General features: G+C 39.6%; 1 protein-coding gene across 2 annotated transcripts in view; it reads left to right on the forward strand.

Annotated features, from left to right (window-relative positions):
* Nucleotides 1–18,429, forward strand: part of GRM1 (glutamate metabotropic receptor 1) — a 238,810-nt gene that overhangs the window by 154,272 nt on the left and 66,109 nt on the right. For both annotated transcript variants that reach the window (XM_070733671.1, XM_070733673.1), the window contains exon 3: nucleotides 4,316–4,551. In XM_070733671.1, coding sequence (XP_070589772.1) covers nucleotides 4,316–4,551 — 236 coding nt within the window. The remainder of the gene's footprint in view (nucleotides 1–4,315; nucleotides 4,552–18,429) is intronic.

Below are 18,429 nucleotides of genomic sequence, written 5' to 3' on the forward strand. Positions count from 1 at the left end.
CCACAGTTTCTTACAAAATATGTTAGTTTGGTGATCCAGGAGATTTGTGATTGTAATTTTATTTGCTCTAGTAGACATAACTTGGGGAGTCCATCAGTCTCCATTCCACTGACTTTGCACCAGTAGTTTATGCTCTAATTCTGAATAGTGCATGAATTGTATCAATTCCCAATTCAGCTGTAACTTGCTGCAGCAGATGTTCTTGGATCTATACCCAAAATGCATCTCAAACGCAGGGATTTGCTTATTTTGGGACTGTGATTGAGTATAGACCCCAAACTTCTGCTCCATATAAGAGTATAGGGGTAACCTTAGTTTTATAACCTTTAATTAATGGGGCTTTAATTAATTAACTATGGCTCTTTAGTTTAAGCAGTAAATTCAAAAGGGCTTTTACTCTAAATGTGCTCCATTGATGATGGCAAGCCCAAGAGCCAGTCTTGGAAAAAGTTATGCCTAAAGACCAGTAATGGGCAGCCAAAATCTTTACTGCCACACTGTGGGTGTGGCTTGATGGTCATGTGACTGGATAGGAATGGCTTGCAAGCCATGTGACCAGGTGGGAGTGGCTTGAACGATCATCATCATCTCACCAGTGTTCCTCTCTGGGGTGACAATTTGCTTTGCGTTTCCCCTGCTCTCCTTCTTGCGTCGCCCCCTGACTCAGGTGGGGTAGCTAGGCGAATGGGTGCCGAACAGCTGTTGAGAAAATACGGGGGAGGAAATGGACCCCCTGCAACTCCTGCTGGTGCTGGTCTCCCTGCTGCTTTCCGAGGAGGACGAGGAAGAGGATGGAAGGGGGAGAAAGTTAGTTGGAGCTGGGCACACAGCTTCATTTCCACTAGTTCCTTGACTATAATTTTATAGCGATGTAGATGCAAGGTGCTGGATTCACAGAATCTGTAATAGTCGGAGGCAGGAGTCGGCAATCAAGTCTTTATTAGAATTCAACACAACAGAAAACAGATGAGGAACAAGCCATAACAAGTGCCGGTGTTTATATACTAACTCTGGCTGAGGTAACAACCAATCGGGTGAGAGAGCTTTGCCACCCTAGCACCTGACGAACGAACTAGCCAATCACAACAACCTGTAATACTAAGCCTTCCTTTGCTTAGTCTCTGGGCAGGACATAATAGAATCCACACAGCCTTGTCTGCGTTTAAGGAGCAGTTGGAATCTTTCTGATGTTCTGCCTACATGAAATTATTTTTGTGCTTCAAGGTGAATAGGTATTCCTTCCAAGAAATCCATGTACATTTATTTCTGTCTTGAATATCTTGAACAACCTTTGGAAGTGGCTTCAGGTCAGATATGTAAATTGTTTATGCTAAGTCTCATTGATTTTGTAGCCTGCTTGGCTGCTGTGAGAAGCCAGCAAATTAAGCTCTTTCTGTGACAGAAAGAGCTGCTGGTATCTTTCTAGATGGCAACAGACTCTTTTTTAGATGCCAACTTAGTCTGTTTTTCTGCTGACATGATCATGCATATTAAAAATTAAATGCAGTCTGACTTGCATTTGGACTTAAACTCCAAGCTATGAGTCTTTGGAGGCAGGGGTTGAAGGGGGAAGGAAAGCACTAAACTGTGATCTTAAAAGTTTGTGAACCAACATTTAAAAAGCCAGAAATGCCCCCAACCAAGGGATCTTTCTCCCCCTCCTCCTTATTTAGCACCTGTGGTATCAAATGAGCAAGAATTTGTTTGCTTTTCAGACAAAACAGTGCCAGTGTTTGTTTGTTTGTTTGTTTGTTTGTTTGTTTGTTTGTTTATTTGATTTGTATGTTGCTATGTTGTTTTACTATTGTTGTTAGGCTAACAACATTAGTAAAACAACATATAACAAATCTAATATTTAAAATAATTTAAAAGACCCTAATTTAAAAACCAAACATACACACAAACATACCATGCATAAATTGTATAGGCCTAGGGGGAAGGGAATATCTCAGTTCCCCCATGCCTGATGACAGAGGTGGGTTTTAAGGAGCTTATGAAAGGTGAGGAAAGTGGGGGCAATTCTGATCTCTGGGAGGAGTTGGTTCCAGAGGGTCGGGGCCGCCACAGAGAAGGCTCTTCCCCTGGGTCCCGCCAAATGACATTGTTTAGTCGATGGGACCCAGAGAATGCCAACTCTGTGGGACCTAACTGGTCACTGGGATTTGTGCGGCAGAATAGCAATCATGAATAGCAGGTGGGATTTCTTTCTATCACCCTGCTGGCTATCCTGAAGAAATTTGTTTTGTTTTTCCCCCCATTCTATCATATTAGGTAATTTACTCTACAATCCTCTGGATCAAATTGTCTGATCAGCTTCAGGAGCTGTGCTAGCCAAGTAAAAAATGCTGTACATTGCTAGTATCTTTTTATTGATTATGTGCCATCAAGTCAGGGTTAACTACTAGCAATCACATAGACAGATTTTCTTCCTGACATTTTCCCCCCTAAACTGGTCCTTCAAGTCTTTCAAACATGCATTCATCATTAGTCTGAGTTCCCTTGCCTTGCTTCTGGTCATTCTCTTCTTCTTCTACACTTCATCAATCATAGGGCTGGATTCTACTTACCTTCCCTACTGGTTCACATTGTGATGGAAGTGCACATTTTGCGCTTCCCAGAAATGATCCTCTGCGCATGTACAGTACTAAAAGAAAAAGCTTCTGCACATACACAGAGGCAAAAAACAAGATGGCGGCATGTACAGCGAACTGGCTGTACAAGAGAACTGGCTCGGGGGCATATAAGGCTTGGGTCACTGCCAGTTCCAGCAACCCAGTCCGCCAAATTACTAACAGTTCTACAGAACTGTTTGTAACAGTCCAAACCTGCAGGAACCCACCTCTGATCAACCATTTTATATTCACCATCCATGTGATTTTCCTGATAAGAAAATGCAGGTTTGTCATTGCCTTCTCCCACATAGTATGAATTGATGCCTCTACCTTGTTCTCTGGCATCTTCTTGTATGTCACTATTGGTATCTGCTTGCTTGAGCTGGACAGCTGAGATAACCTTCATGTCTTGGGTGACCCCACTGGGAATATGTACCCTTGTCCAGTAATGGGCAGCCAAATTTTTTACTGCCACACTGGGGGTGTGACTTATTTTGTGGGTATGGCTTAATGGTCATGTGACTGGGTAGGAGTGGCTTACCGGCCATGTGATCAGGTGGGAAATTGAATTGGACGGTCATCATCGTACAAGTGAACTGTTAAGTCCTCAACTTACAGCCTTATCAATGTCGCTAGCTGGGGTGACAATTTGCTTCACGTTTCCCGTGCTCTCCCTCCTGGGTTGCCCCCCCACCTCAGGCTGGGTAGCTAGGTGAATGGGTGCTGCCAGAAGCATAAATGCTGCCAGCACCGCTTCCACCCACGTCTTCTGCTTGCATCTCAGGTTGGAGGTGGCTGCATGATGCTGGAGGGGAGCCGGGCAGGAGAGAGGGAAGCTCAGCTGAGGCCAGGAAGGAGGAAAGAGGAAAAAAGCAAGGAGTGCAGCAGCATGGGAAAAAAGGAGAGCCAAGCCAAGACCAATAATCCAGGAAGTGACAGCCGCTGATTAGCTGCAGCTGCACACGCATCTTCATTTCCGCCAGTGGAACTGAGTTCCACCCCATCCTACCTGCTGCCCACCCCTGCCCTTGTCGTACACTTCCAGCTTTCTCCACTCATCCCTGCTTCCACCATAGTGAGGGATAGCAGAACTTGGGAGGAGGTAACTGCTGCTGCTGCTGCTGCTGCTGCTGCTACTGCTGCTGCTACTGCTACTGCTATTACTATCAATAATAATAATAATAATAATAATAATAATAATAATAGTAACAACAACAGCAGCAGCAACAGCACTTAGACTTATATACCGCTTCACAGTGTTTTATAGCATGCTTTAAGCAGTTTACCAATTCAGCATATTTCCCTCCACAATTTGGATCCTCATTTTACCCACCTCAGAAGGATGGAAAGCTGAGTGAGATTCGAACTGCCAAATTGCAGTCAGACAGCAGTCAGCAGACCTAACCTGCATTCCAACCACTGCGCCGCCATGGCTCGTGAATAATAGCCACCATGTTGGTAATTTGGAGAAACAAGAGATATTATTGGAGGAAGAAATATATGTTAAATAATGCAATGATGGGAAAGGGATGGTATAATATGATCATGTTTTTCTTTATATTGCCATGGCCTTTGGATGAGTTAAAAAGCTTCTGCTTAAATACTATTTGCATATATGCTTTGATCTAACTATAGCTTTCTTCTTCTTCTTCTTCTTCTTCTTCTTCTTCTTCTTCTTCTTCTTCTTCTTCTTCTTCTTCTAGTGATGGATGGGCAGATAGAGATGAAGTCATTGAAGGTTATGAAGCTGAAGCAAGTGGGGGCATCACAATTAAACTGCAGTCTCCAGAAGTCTTATCATTTGATGACTACTTTTTGAAAATAAGACTGGAGACCAACAAAAGAAATCCTTGGTTCCCTGAGTTTTGGCAACACCGTTTCCAATGCCGCCTTCCGGGTCATCCTCTAGAGAACCCCAACTTTCAAAAGAATTGCACCGGTAAATATATGTTTCTTGTCTGAACAAGTTTGAGCAATTTTTTGTTACCTTCACCAATTTAAATTTCTTTTCTTACTTTTCCAACTCAACTGAATAAAAACATTGATGGTGGTATTGAGCGAACCCCACAATCAAATATTGTTGTAGCTGTCAGCATTGGGCAGCCTCCAGTTTGCCACTGCTACTTTGACGAATAAATGAGTGAACGAATGAATGAGTCCAGATCCTTGCAATCAAAGAGTGAATGTTCAAGGATGGTATGTAATAATACCTGGTGTATTTAGCTGTTCCATGGCTCTGTTTAAGCAATTCTTAATTGCTTCCCCCCCCCCCTTTCTGCTGTGCTGAAGCAGAAGTTTTTGATTGATTCGGAATTGAATTTGTGGGTGGTTTAAAAAATAGAATAAAAGCTTGGTTTAATTGCTAACAAAGCTTTGGGCTTGTTTTTCTTTCTCCCAGAGTTCTCTCAGAGTTTCATGTACAATGTTAAAATGCTTTTGAGCATCTTATATGCAGTTTGTGCTACGAAGATCGATAGCATTGAAAGTGATAAAGGTATTCAAAAACTGCCTGTATAGTGTAATCAAGACTTTTACTGGTACAACACAAAGTGAAAACAAAAAACTACTTTTGCTATTGTGCAGTAATATTCCAACAATGTGATAAGATTTTAAAGACTGCTAAATCTTTGTAGCTGCAACTGAAAAACTGATTATTAACATTATTGTTCTTTAGAAATAATTTCTATGAAATGCCACAAACTACTTCATACATTGAACTCAAAAACTTCAATTTCTATTAGCAACAATTGAAATTTGCATCTCCATTTTTGCTTATCAAACAGAATTGTCTGGAATTATTTCAGGTCATCAGCTTCATACCATGACTGAACTGATACATTTATCAGTTCCTGCAAAAGATTTAACATGCTTCATGGGTTACAATCCATGAGTTTTGGTGGTACAGTAATGAAAATTGTGTTTTGATCAGCATGTAAATAAAGATTAGGCTAGTTCAGTCAGCTTGTAAGTCATAACAAAAGGATGTATGTGGTGCAGTGGTTAGAATGCAGTACTGCAAACTATTTCTGTTGACTGCCAGCTGCCTGTAATTTGGCAGTTTGAATCTCACCAGGCTCAAAATTGACTCAGCCTTCAATTCTTCCGAGGTAAGTAAAATGAGGACTCAGATTGTTGGGGGAGCAATATGCTGACTCTGTAAACTGCTTAGAGAGGATTGTAAAACAATGTGAAGCAGTATATAAGTGTAAACACTATGGCTTCCCTTCCCCCATGGCCTAAATTGCCAACCCTGTCCTAAACAAACTTAATAGTTTAACAGTCAGTGTGGCAGTAAAAAGCAAAATGGAAATAAATGGGATATACGCCCAGGAATATAAGAGTATAAATGAGTTAGGTATAAACAATGGTATCTTCCTGGTTTTGATAGTATGTTACTTCAAAATATGTTTCATTATGTATCTAAGCCATGGGGGAGAATGAGACTGCAAAGATTGTGGGAGATTATTGCACCAGGATGCAAGGAATTTGTACTGTGGTTATGTGCTTTTATGTTCTACCAGCTGTACCTGGCCATGCATTGTTGTGGCTCAGTCTGGTTTGTCTGGTTTGCCAACTGTAGAACATGCAATATATAATTGCCGGAGTGGCGGAGCAGGTAGAGTGCTGTACTGCAGGCCACTGAAGCTGACTGTAGATCTGTAGGTCAGCGGTTCAAATCTCATCACCGGCTCAAGGTTGACTCAGCCTTCCATCCTTCCGAGGTGGGTAAAATGAGGACCCGGATTGTGGGGGCAATATGCTGGCTAACATATTGTAAGCCGCCCTGAGTCTAAGGAGAAGGACGGCATAAAAGTCAAATAAATAAGTAAGTAAGTAAGTAAGTAAGTAAGTAAGTAAGTAAGTAAGTAAGTAAGTAAGTAAGTAAGTAAATAAATAAATAAATGTCCATATGAAAAGCAATACATGTGTAGGTCTGAACCGCAGGTGCATCTTCGAATGCAACGTGTCAAAATTTCAAAGCAATTGGTGAAGAAGGTCCCATTTTAAGCACCTGCATGTTTTTACCTGTCACAGATGTGCCATCTATGTAATATAGGCATATAAAAACATATGTGTATTCAAATGCAATGTTCTATCAAAATTCCAAAGCAATCGGTGAAAAACCTTCGGAGATTTGAATAAATGGACATTTACATTTTTATTTATATAGATTTTATTTATATAGATTATTTTGTGAGCAGCTCAGGATTGTGGTTCATAATGTAAATGAATCAACTAAGATATACTGATAAATGTACCTTCTATTGATTTAACTAATTCCCCTTTAAAGTTGAGTATACTGATAACAATCACTAGCTGGGAAGTACTTCCTTTATCTGATCCAAACACTCCACAATTCAACTTCATAGAATGAGTTTTCTGTATCTCAAATCTCTCATGCATACGTTTATATGCCTGAGTCATATTCTCCACCCACAGCATTTGTCTGTGTTAAAAGCCTCAAACCTTTTCTCCAAAGGAAGCTACACTCCTTGCTCTAATGTTTCTATTGATATTTATTTATTTATTTGTTTGTTTATTTATTTATTTATTTATTTATTTATTTATTTATTTATTTATTTATTTATTTATTTATTTATTTATTTATTTATTTATTTATTTATTTATTTATTTACCTATCATTTTGCTATTCCTTGAATTCTGCCATGGTCTGCATCTTACATCATGTTCTAGTACAAATTAAATTAATTAATAATTTAAAATATGCATACAAAAAGGGTGTAGATTTTGTTTTTGTAATTTCAGTGTGCATGCTAATCAAGTATCAAAGCATTACTGATTCAATCCTTTTACTAAAGTGAAGTTGAAGAAATATGTATACCTGAAGAAAATGGCATTTTTCATTATTTCCCCCTCTACTGAATGTGGTCTTACATTAATTTTTGGTCATGAGGTTACAGTTTTCATTGAAAAAGTTTATCCCTTCTTGAGGTTTGCTTGACTTCACTGAGTTCAACTTGGAGTTACAGTTGACTGGATCAGTGTCATTGGGACCTAATCATTGATTGCATATAATTTTGCATATTGTTCCTGCTTTTAACTTCTCAGATGATTGTTGCAGAGAGCAAAATGGGGACATAGGCACTTTAAAAAAATAACTGGTACAACAGAATATTAGATGAAAATATCTGTAAATATTTTTTATTTTAAAAAACAATTTGGGAAAAATATTTTACTTTCAAAATTTGGCAGAGAAATAGTACATATGTTTAATATTAAAAAGCAATGTTTTATTTTAAAAGTGGATGCTATAGACCAGTGATGGCGAACCTATGGCTCAGGTGCCACTTCGAGCTATATCTGCTGGCACGCGAGCTGTTGTCCAACTCAGCTCCAATGTGCATATGTATGTCATCTAGCTAATTTTTGGCTCACACAGAGGCTCTGGGAAGGTGTTTTTGGCTTCCAGAGAGCCTCCAGGGGGGTGAGGGAGGGCGTTTTTACTCTCCCCTGGCTCCAGGGAAGCCTTTGGACTATGAGAAGGGTGAAATACGAACCTACAGGGTTGGGAAATAGGCCATTTCAAGCTTCCAGAGGGCCTCTGGGGAGGGGACAGGGGAAGCTATTTTAGCCCTCCCCAGGCATTGAATTATGGGTGTGGGCACTCACACATGTACAATAGCATACATGCATGCTCTTTCAGCACCCGAGGAAAGAAAGGTTCGCGATTACTGCTGTAGACAATACATGAATAAATACAGAGCACTGTAAGTCAGGTTAACCTCTGAGAATAGCTCCAGTTCTCTTGGTCATCTCTTGGTGTACACCAATTTTTAAAATGGGATGCCACTAGCAATCCAATAGAATATGTCTGATAAATTACATAAATACAGAGATGGAGACATTACTCTAATAAATTCCTTTCTTAGAGTAGACTAGAAAGAGAAGTAGAATGGCTGCTGGAAGAATCTGACATGCATTAGACCCATAAATGTTGACTACAGCATGCAGGATATCAAGTTCAGGACCAAGGACAGATCCAGCAGTATATTTCACCCAGTGTCTATGGGGATTCTCAGTCATCCAGGTAATAGTGGCTTCCCACCGCCTTCTAATGGCAACTGGACTGTTTTTTTTGAGGAAGAAGAAAACATTTCTCTTCTCCTTCAAGAATCTTCATAAATTGATTTTCACCCAATCTTTTGTTGATATTAATTGATTATTGATAAGATAACCTTATTGCATTATATGATCCTATATACAATTTAAATAATAGTTCTGTAATTATAGTAAAGACAAATTACCTTGCTGCTAACTTCTACCCTTTCTTCATAGGATGTAATTACACAGTTCAGTGCCCTAATAGGCAATTTACTGAAGACCTGAAGCTTGGTGGGGGGATATTCCACAAGGTTTTCTAAAATCCTTCCGTCAGATTCAGATGGCAGTATGGTATTTTCCTGGGATGTTTCCATAAATATGTAGATCCAGCACAGATAGTCTCATCTGACATGGTGCAAGGATTATCTTCCTTCCACCCTCCACTCTCCCCTGTTTTGCAAGATGTTTCAAAAAGAGAAAAACTTAACAGGAGATTATTATCAGCTTGCCTTTATATCCATTCAAGACCTTCATAAAACATTTGCATGGAAACTAGATACTAGAATAAATGAACCTTGTGGCTTTCCCCCCCACAAAAAGACTATTTGCAGTTTTACATACTTAGGTTGTCTCAGATCCCCTGCTATTTTCCTCTTGTGCATAGCTGGTACCACGCTGACTACATAAACAGTGGCATTTCTCTTTGAAGTCCACAGTAGAGGAAAAGAATTATTTTTCTCATAATGTCATTTAATACTTTAATAAAGTTATCTTACCGCTATTTTGTATGTTGGGAAGAAAGGGGGAGTGTTCATAACTTAGTGAGAAGCAGGAAATAAAATGGAAATCTATGGGGGAGGAGTTCGATTCAAAGTAATTGCACGAACATGCTGTGGTTGTATTTTTCTCCCATGAAAAGACCTACTATAGCAGGTAATTGTTCTAAACACTATTTTAATATTTTAAAACAAAATTCAGAAAAGATAGTGTGCATTTCAATTTTACTATGGGTTGATACACTAAAAAGGCAGCAACGAAGAACAAAATAAAATTTTATTTCTTTCTCAGATTTAACTTGCCAAGACTGTGTTTTGAGAATACTTCTGGCCAAACTTATATTGTCGGCATCATACAAAGAAAACATTTATAAAATGTTTTATTGTTGGCACCTACCTCTGGCGCGATTGGCAAAGATGTTCCCAGCAACATTGCCGAAATGTTGGAAAAGAAAAAGGAGCGAGGAACATACTATCACTTGTGGTGGACATGTTCCAAGGTTAAAACATTCTGGAATAAAATTAGAAGTTGGTTGGAAGAAATTTTACAGAAAGCAATTGACCTAAAACTGGGATTGATCTTATTGGGGATATTTTGTACAAAATATACAAAAGAGGAAGATACTTAATACTACAGGGTGCGTTCCAAAAGTACTACAATTATTTTTTTTAAAGTAATTTATTGAACAGATTTTCACAAACACTTAAAATTCTTCAAAGTACTGTCCTTGGGCATATTGTTTCCAGTGACTCTGCTATGACCGGTACGCACCCTGGAAGGTGTCTTCAGGGACCTCTCGCAAGGATTAAAGGGGGGTGGGGCAGTGTTGGCATCTGGTGTTTGGCCAGGAACTTGCGGACTTGTAGCGCATTGTGGCAAGGCATGTTGTTGTGAGGGAGCTGCCAGGTAGTGGAGATGTCTTTTCTTGTCCTGATGACCCTTTTTCAGAGTCTTTCCAGCACATCTACATAGAAGGCAACGTTAACTGTCTGTCCTTGAGGAACAAACTCCTTATGGACCACTCAGTGTGTGCCACTCAGAGCTTTGGTATTTTGTTTCTGGGTCATATTCAAAAAGCCAGGTTTCATCACCAGTGATAATGTTGTCCAAATAATCAGGTTCAATTTCTATATGTTGCAAAAGTTCACTTGAAATTTCTGCTTGGTTGGTCTTTTGGTTGTCTGACAACATCTTGGGAACGAGCTTGACGCACATTTTTCTCATTGCTAAATCTTCAGTAAAAATGCGAAATACAACTGTAGATGACAAGTTCAGTTCATTGGCAACCATCTTGATACTCAATCGATGGTCAGAGTCCAACAATTGTTGAATACAAGCCACATTGTTGTCGGTTTTGCTGGTTGACAGCCGCCCAGAGCGTTGTTCATCGTGAACCTCTTCCTGACCCTCCTTAAAGGCCTTTAACCACTTCAAAACTTGTGAGTAGGACAGAGCAGAGTCCCCATAAGCCTCACAAATCATTTTGTTAGTCTCCTCAGGAGATTTTTTCAGTTTAGCACAAAACCTAATCGCGTAACATTGCTCGGCCGGCTTGCAGAGGTTTACAATAACTGACATCCTGTTGCTTCCACAGCTTGGAGAGCACTGAGACCAGTTTCGCGGCAAAGCTTAGCATCCCCCCCCCCACTCCAAGTGCTTCAATCCCACTCCGACCAATAGGAATAGCATGGGAAATTCAATTGCATTACTTTTGGAATGCACCCTGTATATATAACAACAGCAGCCAGTGTAATATATGCCAAAAACTGGAAAACTAACAATGTTTATAATGGTGATTAAAAAGATATTAGAATCTCTGAGATGTGTAAGCTGATGATGGAGATACGTGAAAAGGAGAATACTGAATTCTACAAAATATGGAACAAAATGTATAATTGGTTACAATAAAATCCAAAACTAAAAATCTGGTGATAAAAGAATGATGAATCAAAATAAATTCATAAATGTTCATGCTCTCTGATCTTTACCTTGGAAAATCAATTGAGTGGTATGAATAAAACAAGATAATAATTAGAGACATCAAAAATATATTCAGAGAATAATAAAGGTGTATAGATAGATTTAAATATGTAATAATGCTTGGACAAGGATTGTAAAAAGGATTACTGCTTGGACAATAATGCTTGGACAAGCTGTAAAAAGGATTACTGATTTACTGTTACTTTTTTTCAATGTATGCTAGTGTTTGTTGATTGTTGGTTTTGTCTGTTGGTTTTTAATGTTTAAAACCTAATAAAGATTTTTTTTTAAAGAGAGAGAGAGAGAATACCTCTGGCCGAGACACCATGGTTTTCATGCAGTATTAGACCAACCTGCTTCATTATTTGAAACTCATCACTAGTACAATGGCCTTCTCATTAAATTAGATTTTATTTTTGGATAAAGGGCACTGAGTCGTAGTGGGATATCTGTGTTTCAAACACCAGCTGCTTTAGAGGCACATTTCAAGAACTTTTAATTGTATTTTAGTTGCCCAAGAGAAATCTCCTTTTATATATGGTGCAATTTCATAAAACTATTTCAAAGTTGGAAGTAACCTGCTTTGCAGAGCATCCATAAGTGCTATCACAAAGTGATCATTTTGTGACCAAGGGAAAGGACAAAAAGAGCATCATGGAATTGTTTGCATCTCAGGAGTTGCATTCACAATGTCTAAGAACCACAAACATGGGATTTGAACAAATTCAAAAGAGTCAGTGATGTAAGCACTCACCTCAAAGAAAGATAGCGAAATTGTAGGAGTGGAAAAAAACTATTTATCTTCTAGTTATAGGCTATTATATATATAGTACATGAACTGAAATGGCTATTCTACAGAGAAGAGTAATATAGAACTAAAATATTGAATTAAATTAAAGCTTAGCATATAACTGGAATAGTTACACCACCTCTTGATTTTAAAAAATAATACTCCATTTAGTAGCTTAAAACAAGAAGGTGGTCTGGTTGTTCAATTAGGATGTAGGGTTCTTTTTACTGCTTATAGAGCTGAAGTTTACCTTTCAATAACAGAGAATATTTACAGTCCAAGGTACTCGGTGAGTTTGATCATTTGCTTGCAAATATTTCATTAATATTTCATTAATCCAACTAGGTATCATCATAATCACTGCATGGGACTTGCCCCCTCAGTTTTGGTGGGGGTGTGGTTTTCTTCTTGATAGTTCCTGATTAAGATATAGTTTTCTGCTTGCCTAGTACTAATCCCTGCTTATCTAGTTGTTGGCTGCCGAAGAGGATGTGTTTTGTACTTTTTGTTTCCTCCTAGTTTTCTTATTGTCTCTTTTCAATAATAATAATAATAATAATAATAATAATAATAATAATAAGAAGAAGAAGAAGAAGAAGAAGAAGAAGAAGAAGAAGAAGAAGAAGAAGAAGATATTAGATTTGTATGCCGCCCCTCTCTGAAGATTCGGGGTGGCTCACAACAGCAATAAACAATTTAGTACAAATCCAATAATTAAAAACTGAAGCTAAAACCCACTATTATTTAAAAACAGTCAATACTACTCAGTCATACCACACATAAATCTTACTAGTCAACGAGGGAGTGCATCAATTACCCCATGCCTGGTGACATAGGAGTCTTCAGAGTCTTGCGGAAGGCGAGGAGGGTGGGGGCAGTTCGAATCTCTGGAGGAAGTTGATTCCAGAGGGCCGGGGCCACTACAGAGAAGACTCTTCCTCTGGGTCCCGCCAGATGACATTGATTAGTCGACGGGACCCAGAGAAGGCCAACTCTGTGGGACCTAATTGGCCGCTGGGATTCGTTGTTGTGGGAAAATGTTGTTTGTTTGTTCGATTTCTATGCCTCCCAATCCCGTAGGACTCAGGGCAGCTTACAACAATAAAAAACAATACAATAATAAAAAAAGAAGTTGAACAACAATAATAAATAAAAACCCATAACCCTTACAACCCATTTAAAAAACCCAAACCAATCTAACAACATACACACTAAACAAACGTAAGTCAGGCACGTCTGATGTTAACTTCATGGCCCCCAGGCCTGTCAACAAAGCCAGATTTGAACAGCTTATCCAAAAGCCAGTACAGTGGGAGCAGTGGGAACATTGGGGTGGGGAGTTGGTTCCATAGAGCCTGGGTGGCAACAGAAAAGTTGCCACGGTCCTGCCAATCTACATTATTTAGTCGATGGGACCTGGGGGAGGTCGAATCTATGCGATCTAACAGGCCTCTGGGAGGTATGTGGCAGGAGACGGTTCCGTAAATAAGTATGGAAATATCATTTATTTCTATCTGTCTACTGACGGCTGATTTGCCTGAATCCCAAGCTTCCAGGAATTCCCTAGTGTTTCTGTATTTAGCTTGGTCAAGGTTGCTCACAGATTCCCAGTTGGAACTATAAGTCTGTCTATGTATTGTGAGATGAAAGAGTTTTTATTGTGTCTTTTGACTGCTAGTTGTTGTCTGAATGTTCTCTGCTAGCCTTCTGCCTGATTGTCCTAGTTAATGGCTGTTGCATTGCTACCAGTTTGTGTGCATGCTCATGTGTGTGTGCAATGCTTCTCCGCATGTGCAGAAGATTCTACTCAGGCACAGAAATATCTTGCCGCCAGTACCAGTTTGCAGAACCATGCCAAACCAGGACCATCCCACTGCTGCTACTGAGTCTTTGGGTTTACTTAAGATGTTTATGTACTACAGTGATGCCATTTGTGATAGTCTGATGTTTTGTTTGTTGATGTTTCTGATGTACAGCAGTGTTATCCTTTCCATAGCATGTGCAGGTTGTGCTCTCGTAGATCGAGTGGTTGTGTGGGTATCTATTTTGTTGGAAGGTGTTATGTAGAAAATCGGTTTCCATTTTCTGGTTTTTCTACAGTGCATTTGTATTTTTCTGAATTCTTGTTCTTGTGTGAGCTTGGGATGTTACTTTGGTAGCAAAGCCCTTGCTTAATGTGGGGTGTTTTTTCCACAGACCTGCATTTTTAATTTGCCATCATTTCCTTTGTTAAAAAAAAGATAAATGTGTTGTTTTCTTCTTCCCTTGTTTTATGTGTGTTCTCTAGTGGTTCCTTTTTTAGCATGACAAAAGTGTTATCTAAGTACCAAGTCCATAATTTCTAGACACTGCATTACAGTCTCTGTATAAATTCTGAGTGATCCCAAGGACATCCTTCTGATTTATTAGTATATTTGTCCAGAAAACTGGAAATAGGTAGTGAGACAAAGGTTAATGAGGTCCATGATTCTGCGTATTTCAATCTTAATGTATTTGGTTAGATTGTTGTGTTGTGTAACACTGCTGCCATGGTTTCTCTCCCTAGTTCTGAGTCTATGGACTTGAAGAGTGCTGAGCCATCAGATGACACCATAATTTCCTCTTTTCTATTTTTAGGTGTTTAATTTTCTGGAGGCACTAGTGGGAGTTGATAGAATATCTCACTCCCCTCTGTGCCATGTCTGAGATCTCCTAAGAAGGTGGCTAGTTAGGCAAGGATGTTTTGTAATAATAGGATAAGGTGATGGAGTTAAGCAAGAGGAGAGGGTTCTTATGGAGGAATATTTTGCAAAAGAGAGAGAGAGAGAGAAATAATGAGTAAAAGGAACCACCCTGATTATCTCCAGATATGCTGGGTTTCAGTTCCCATAACTCATTTTATGACTGGAGAGGCTGCTTAACTCTAAACTCCAAAATATCTGAGAAAGCTACGTTTAGAGATACATCTCTCATTTATCTGACAGTTGATATATAATAGCCTTTGGTGCCTGAAATATTCTGCAGTTTATATGCTGCATTTATATGTGACAGCACATGGAAATGGACACTTTCATTCCTGTCAAATCAAGAGGAAAGCCATCAAGAGGAAACAAAAGCCTCTAATATGCCTGAAAATTTTGCATATGAAAATCTCATGTGAAGAATGGGGAAACTGATGACTTATCAAGAATCCTTGATATAATGGTGTCAGCACGGAAAATGGGGGCCATGTACACTGAAAAAGGCACATTAATATCATGTTTGTGATAGCAGCCGCAATGCTGAGCTATTCCTTAAGAATAACGGGATGTGTGGATGACCTTGGGAAAGGAGGAGAAGAGATGCTGGCTAGAAAACAATTAGAGAAGAGAAGCAGGCGTCCCCACTGATCTTCAGAGAAAGAAAGGACCACCCTAATGGATCAAGCAGGTAAACCTGGCATCAGGAAGTTTGTAGCTTTCAAGACTTCCAAGGTTCTATCTGGTATCGGACCAGAATATCTCTGGGACCACCTTCTGCCGCACGAATCCCAGTAACCAGTTAGGTCCCACAAAGTTGGCCTTCTCTGGGTCCCATCGACGAAACAATGTTGTCTGGCAGGACCCAGGGGAAGAGCCTTCTCTGTGGCGGCCCTGACCCTCTGGAATCAACTCCCCCAGGAGATTAGGACTGCCCCCACCCTCCTTGCCTTTCGCAAACTCCTCAAAACTCACCTTTGGAGTATGGGGAAATTGATTCCCCTGGGCTGCTTCCGCTTTACGCATGGTCTGTATGAGATGTATGATTTCTTTTATATTAAGGGTTTTAAATTGTTTTAGTATTGGATTTGTATTGTTTTTGTTGTGAGCCGCTCCGAGTCCTCAAAGAGGGGCGGCATACAAATCTAATAAATAAATAAATAAAATAAATATAAAATAAAATTTATTCACTTAGTTGTGTTTCTTTTTTGGGGGGGTTAAGCTAGGAGGGTTGACATTAAGGCAGTGCTTCTCAGTCATTTTCTGTTATCCCCCATCCCCTAGGAAGAAGTAAACATTTCGCATGCCCCATCAACTCTCTGGTCTGGGCCCCAATGGAATTTTAGTGTTATTATTTATTATTTTAATTATTATAAGATGCAAGCAAACTATTGCTACCAGGTTAGGGCCCTCTTTTGACACGGGGTCAGGCCAGCTTAATCAAGGTGATGTTTTGGAGTCACTGGCCTAGCCCATTAAGATGAATGGTGTGGAAGGAAGCTTTAGGGTGCCATTCAATAGTTTCGCCCAGCTGCAGAGGATGCAATTCCTTGTCCAGCAGCAGGTTTGCCACACCGTTCATGGCTACTGTGGCACCTGCCGAGAACGATAAGAACCCACGCAGCTGCCCCGCCCCAACTGACCACCTTCTCTTCTGGGCTTGGAGCAGTGTGTAACTAGGAAAACACTCCCTGTCTGGGGGAATTGATCAAGAGGGACCATGCATTGGGTTTTTTGCATAAATATTTTTTATTTTTTTCGATCCTCCATACATCAAATGTTTACATCACCATAAACAAAGCATAGTAAGCATAGTCACCAAGAATACCTTGGTTTGGCTTCAATCTAAATCATTACTATCGGTGTCTGCAGTCTGAACTTCCATTATCTTTTCACTCAACCTTCCTTTCTCTCCCTCTTTTCCTCTCCTATCTACTTTCTTTGAATTTCTCTCCACCTTCCTCTCCACTCTCCATCTCCTCCTACCTTCCTACTTCTTCTCCTTCTTCCTTTACCCTTTTCTGAGTGAAATATCTTTAATTCTTTAATAAACAACAGTCTGTTTATTGAAACAGACTGGTAGTTTCTTTCTGCATTCTTATAGTCTTGCCAAAGCTTTTATTATTATGTTATTATTTTCAATCTAACATTAGATTAGATGCATAACCTTTATCAGTGCTGCCTCCCTCCTATTCTCATCATCTGGGTTAATAATAATACTTTTGATTCCCCCCTTTTTCTTTTTAATCATTACTCAATCTCTGAGGGACCCTGGATGTTCCCCAGGGTCACACGCACCTCCTGGCATTGCTCCCCACAACCCCGAAGGGGGTGCACCCCACTATTTGAGAAGCACTACATTAAGGGAAAGCCAGTTTTACCCTAAAGGTCTAAATACAAATTGTGAGTATTGTATGGATTCAGGTGGTCCTTCCGCCACTCCAAATAACTGTATGATGCTCTAAATTGGATTATAATGATGGCCCCAGTCCCTCCTTTCTTATAGTCTTGTCCAGTGCACGCTAGAGCTTAAAATGGAGAGTTTTTTTCTTTTGTGAACTGCCTGCAGTGTGGAGATTTGAAATGTTACAAGTGTTGGATTTCATTAGAGGAGAGGAGAGAAAGGAATAGATTTAGGGTATTTCCATTTATGTTGACCTTTCTTAATGACCCTGTTCTGCACAGAGGGTAGATGGGAAGGTCACTGCTGCATATTTAATATAATATATAGCCTGATACCAAATGTGATGAAATTCTAAGTAATAAGTAAGAGTTTTCTCTACAGTATGATTCCTTGGTTGCCTCGTATTGCCTAAGGGAAAGAGAAATACCTGCATTTTTGCTGATCTACTTCTGAATCAACCTCAGCTATTTCCTCAGTATTATCTCAAGAATGAGGTCAGTTTGTGTAGGATAATTCCTGCACGTCACTTAATAAACTTACCCTTTATTTTTCCTTACATCACTCTGTCGTAACCTCATCCACTGAGGAGTGATCATTTAATACTTCTGATATAATCCCTTGGAAATGAAATGAAATTGCTAGGGTGTTGTCGTAATGTTAACCTAGTCTAAAGTTTAAAACATCAGTGTTATTGTCAGCTGAAGGAAGGTGGAAGCAGGATGTCCCACTTTCCCTAATTTCAAACTATGACCCTGAGAGAAAAAAAAAAGACTATATGGAAAGACATCTCAAAATGGGTGAACAGTGCAGTCAGGTGGTAGGGAAAGCAAGTAGAATGCTTGGCTGCATAGCTAGAGGTATAACAAGCAGGAAGAGGGAGACAGTGATCCCGCTGCATAGAGTGCTGGTGAGACCACATTTGGAATACTGTGTTCAGTTCTAGAGACCTCATCTACAAAAAAGATATTGATAAAATTGAACGGGTCCAAAGATAGGCTACAAAAATGGTGGAAGGTCTTAAGCATAAAACTTATCAGGAAAGACTTCATGAACTCAATCTGTATAGTCTGGAGGACAGAAGGGAAA

The sequence above is a fragment of the Erythrolamprus reginae genome, chromosome 1 (genome assembly GCF_031021105.1).
Source record: "Erythrolamprus reginae isolate rEryReg1 chromosome 1, rEryReg1.hap1, whole genome shotgun sequence".
In the NCBI taxonomy this organism is placed as follows: domain Eukaryota; kingdom Metazoa; phylum Chordata; class Lepidosauria; order Squamata; family Dipsadidae; genus Erythrolamprus; species Erythrolamprus reginae.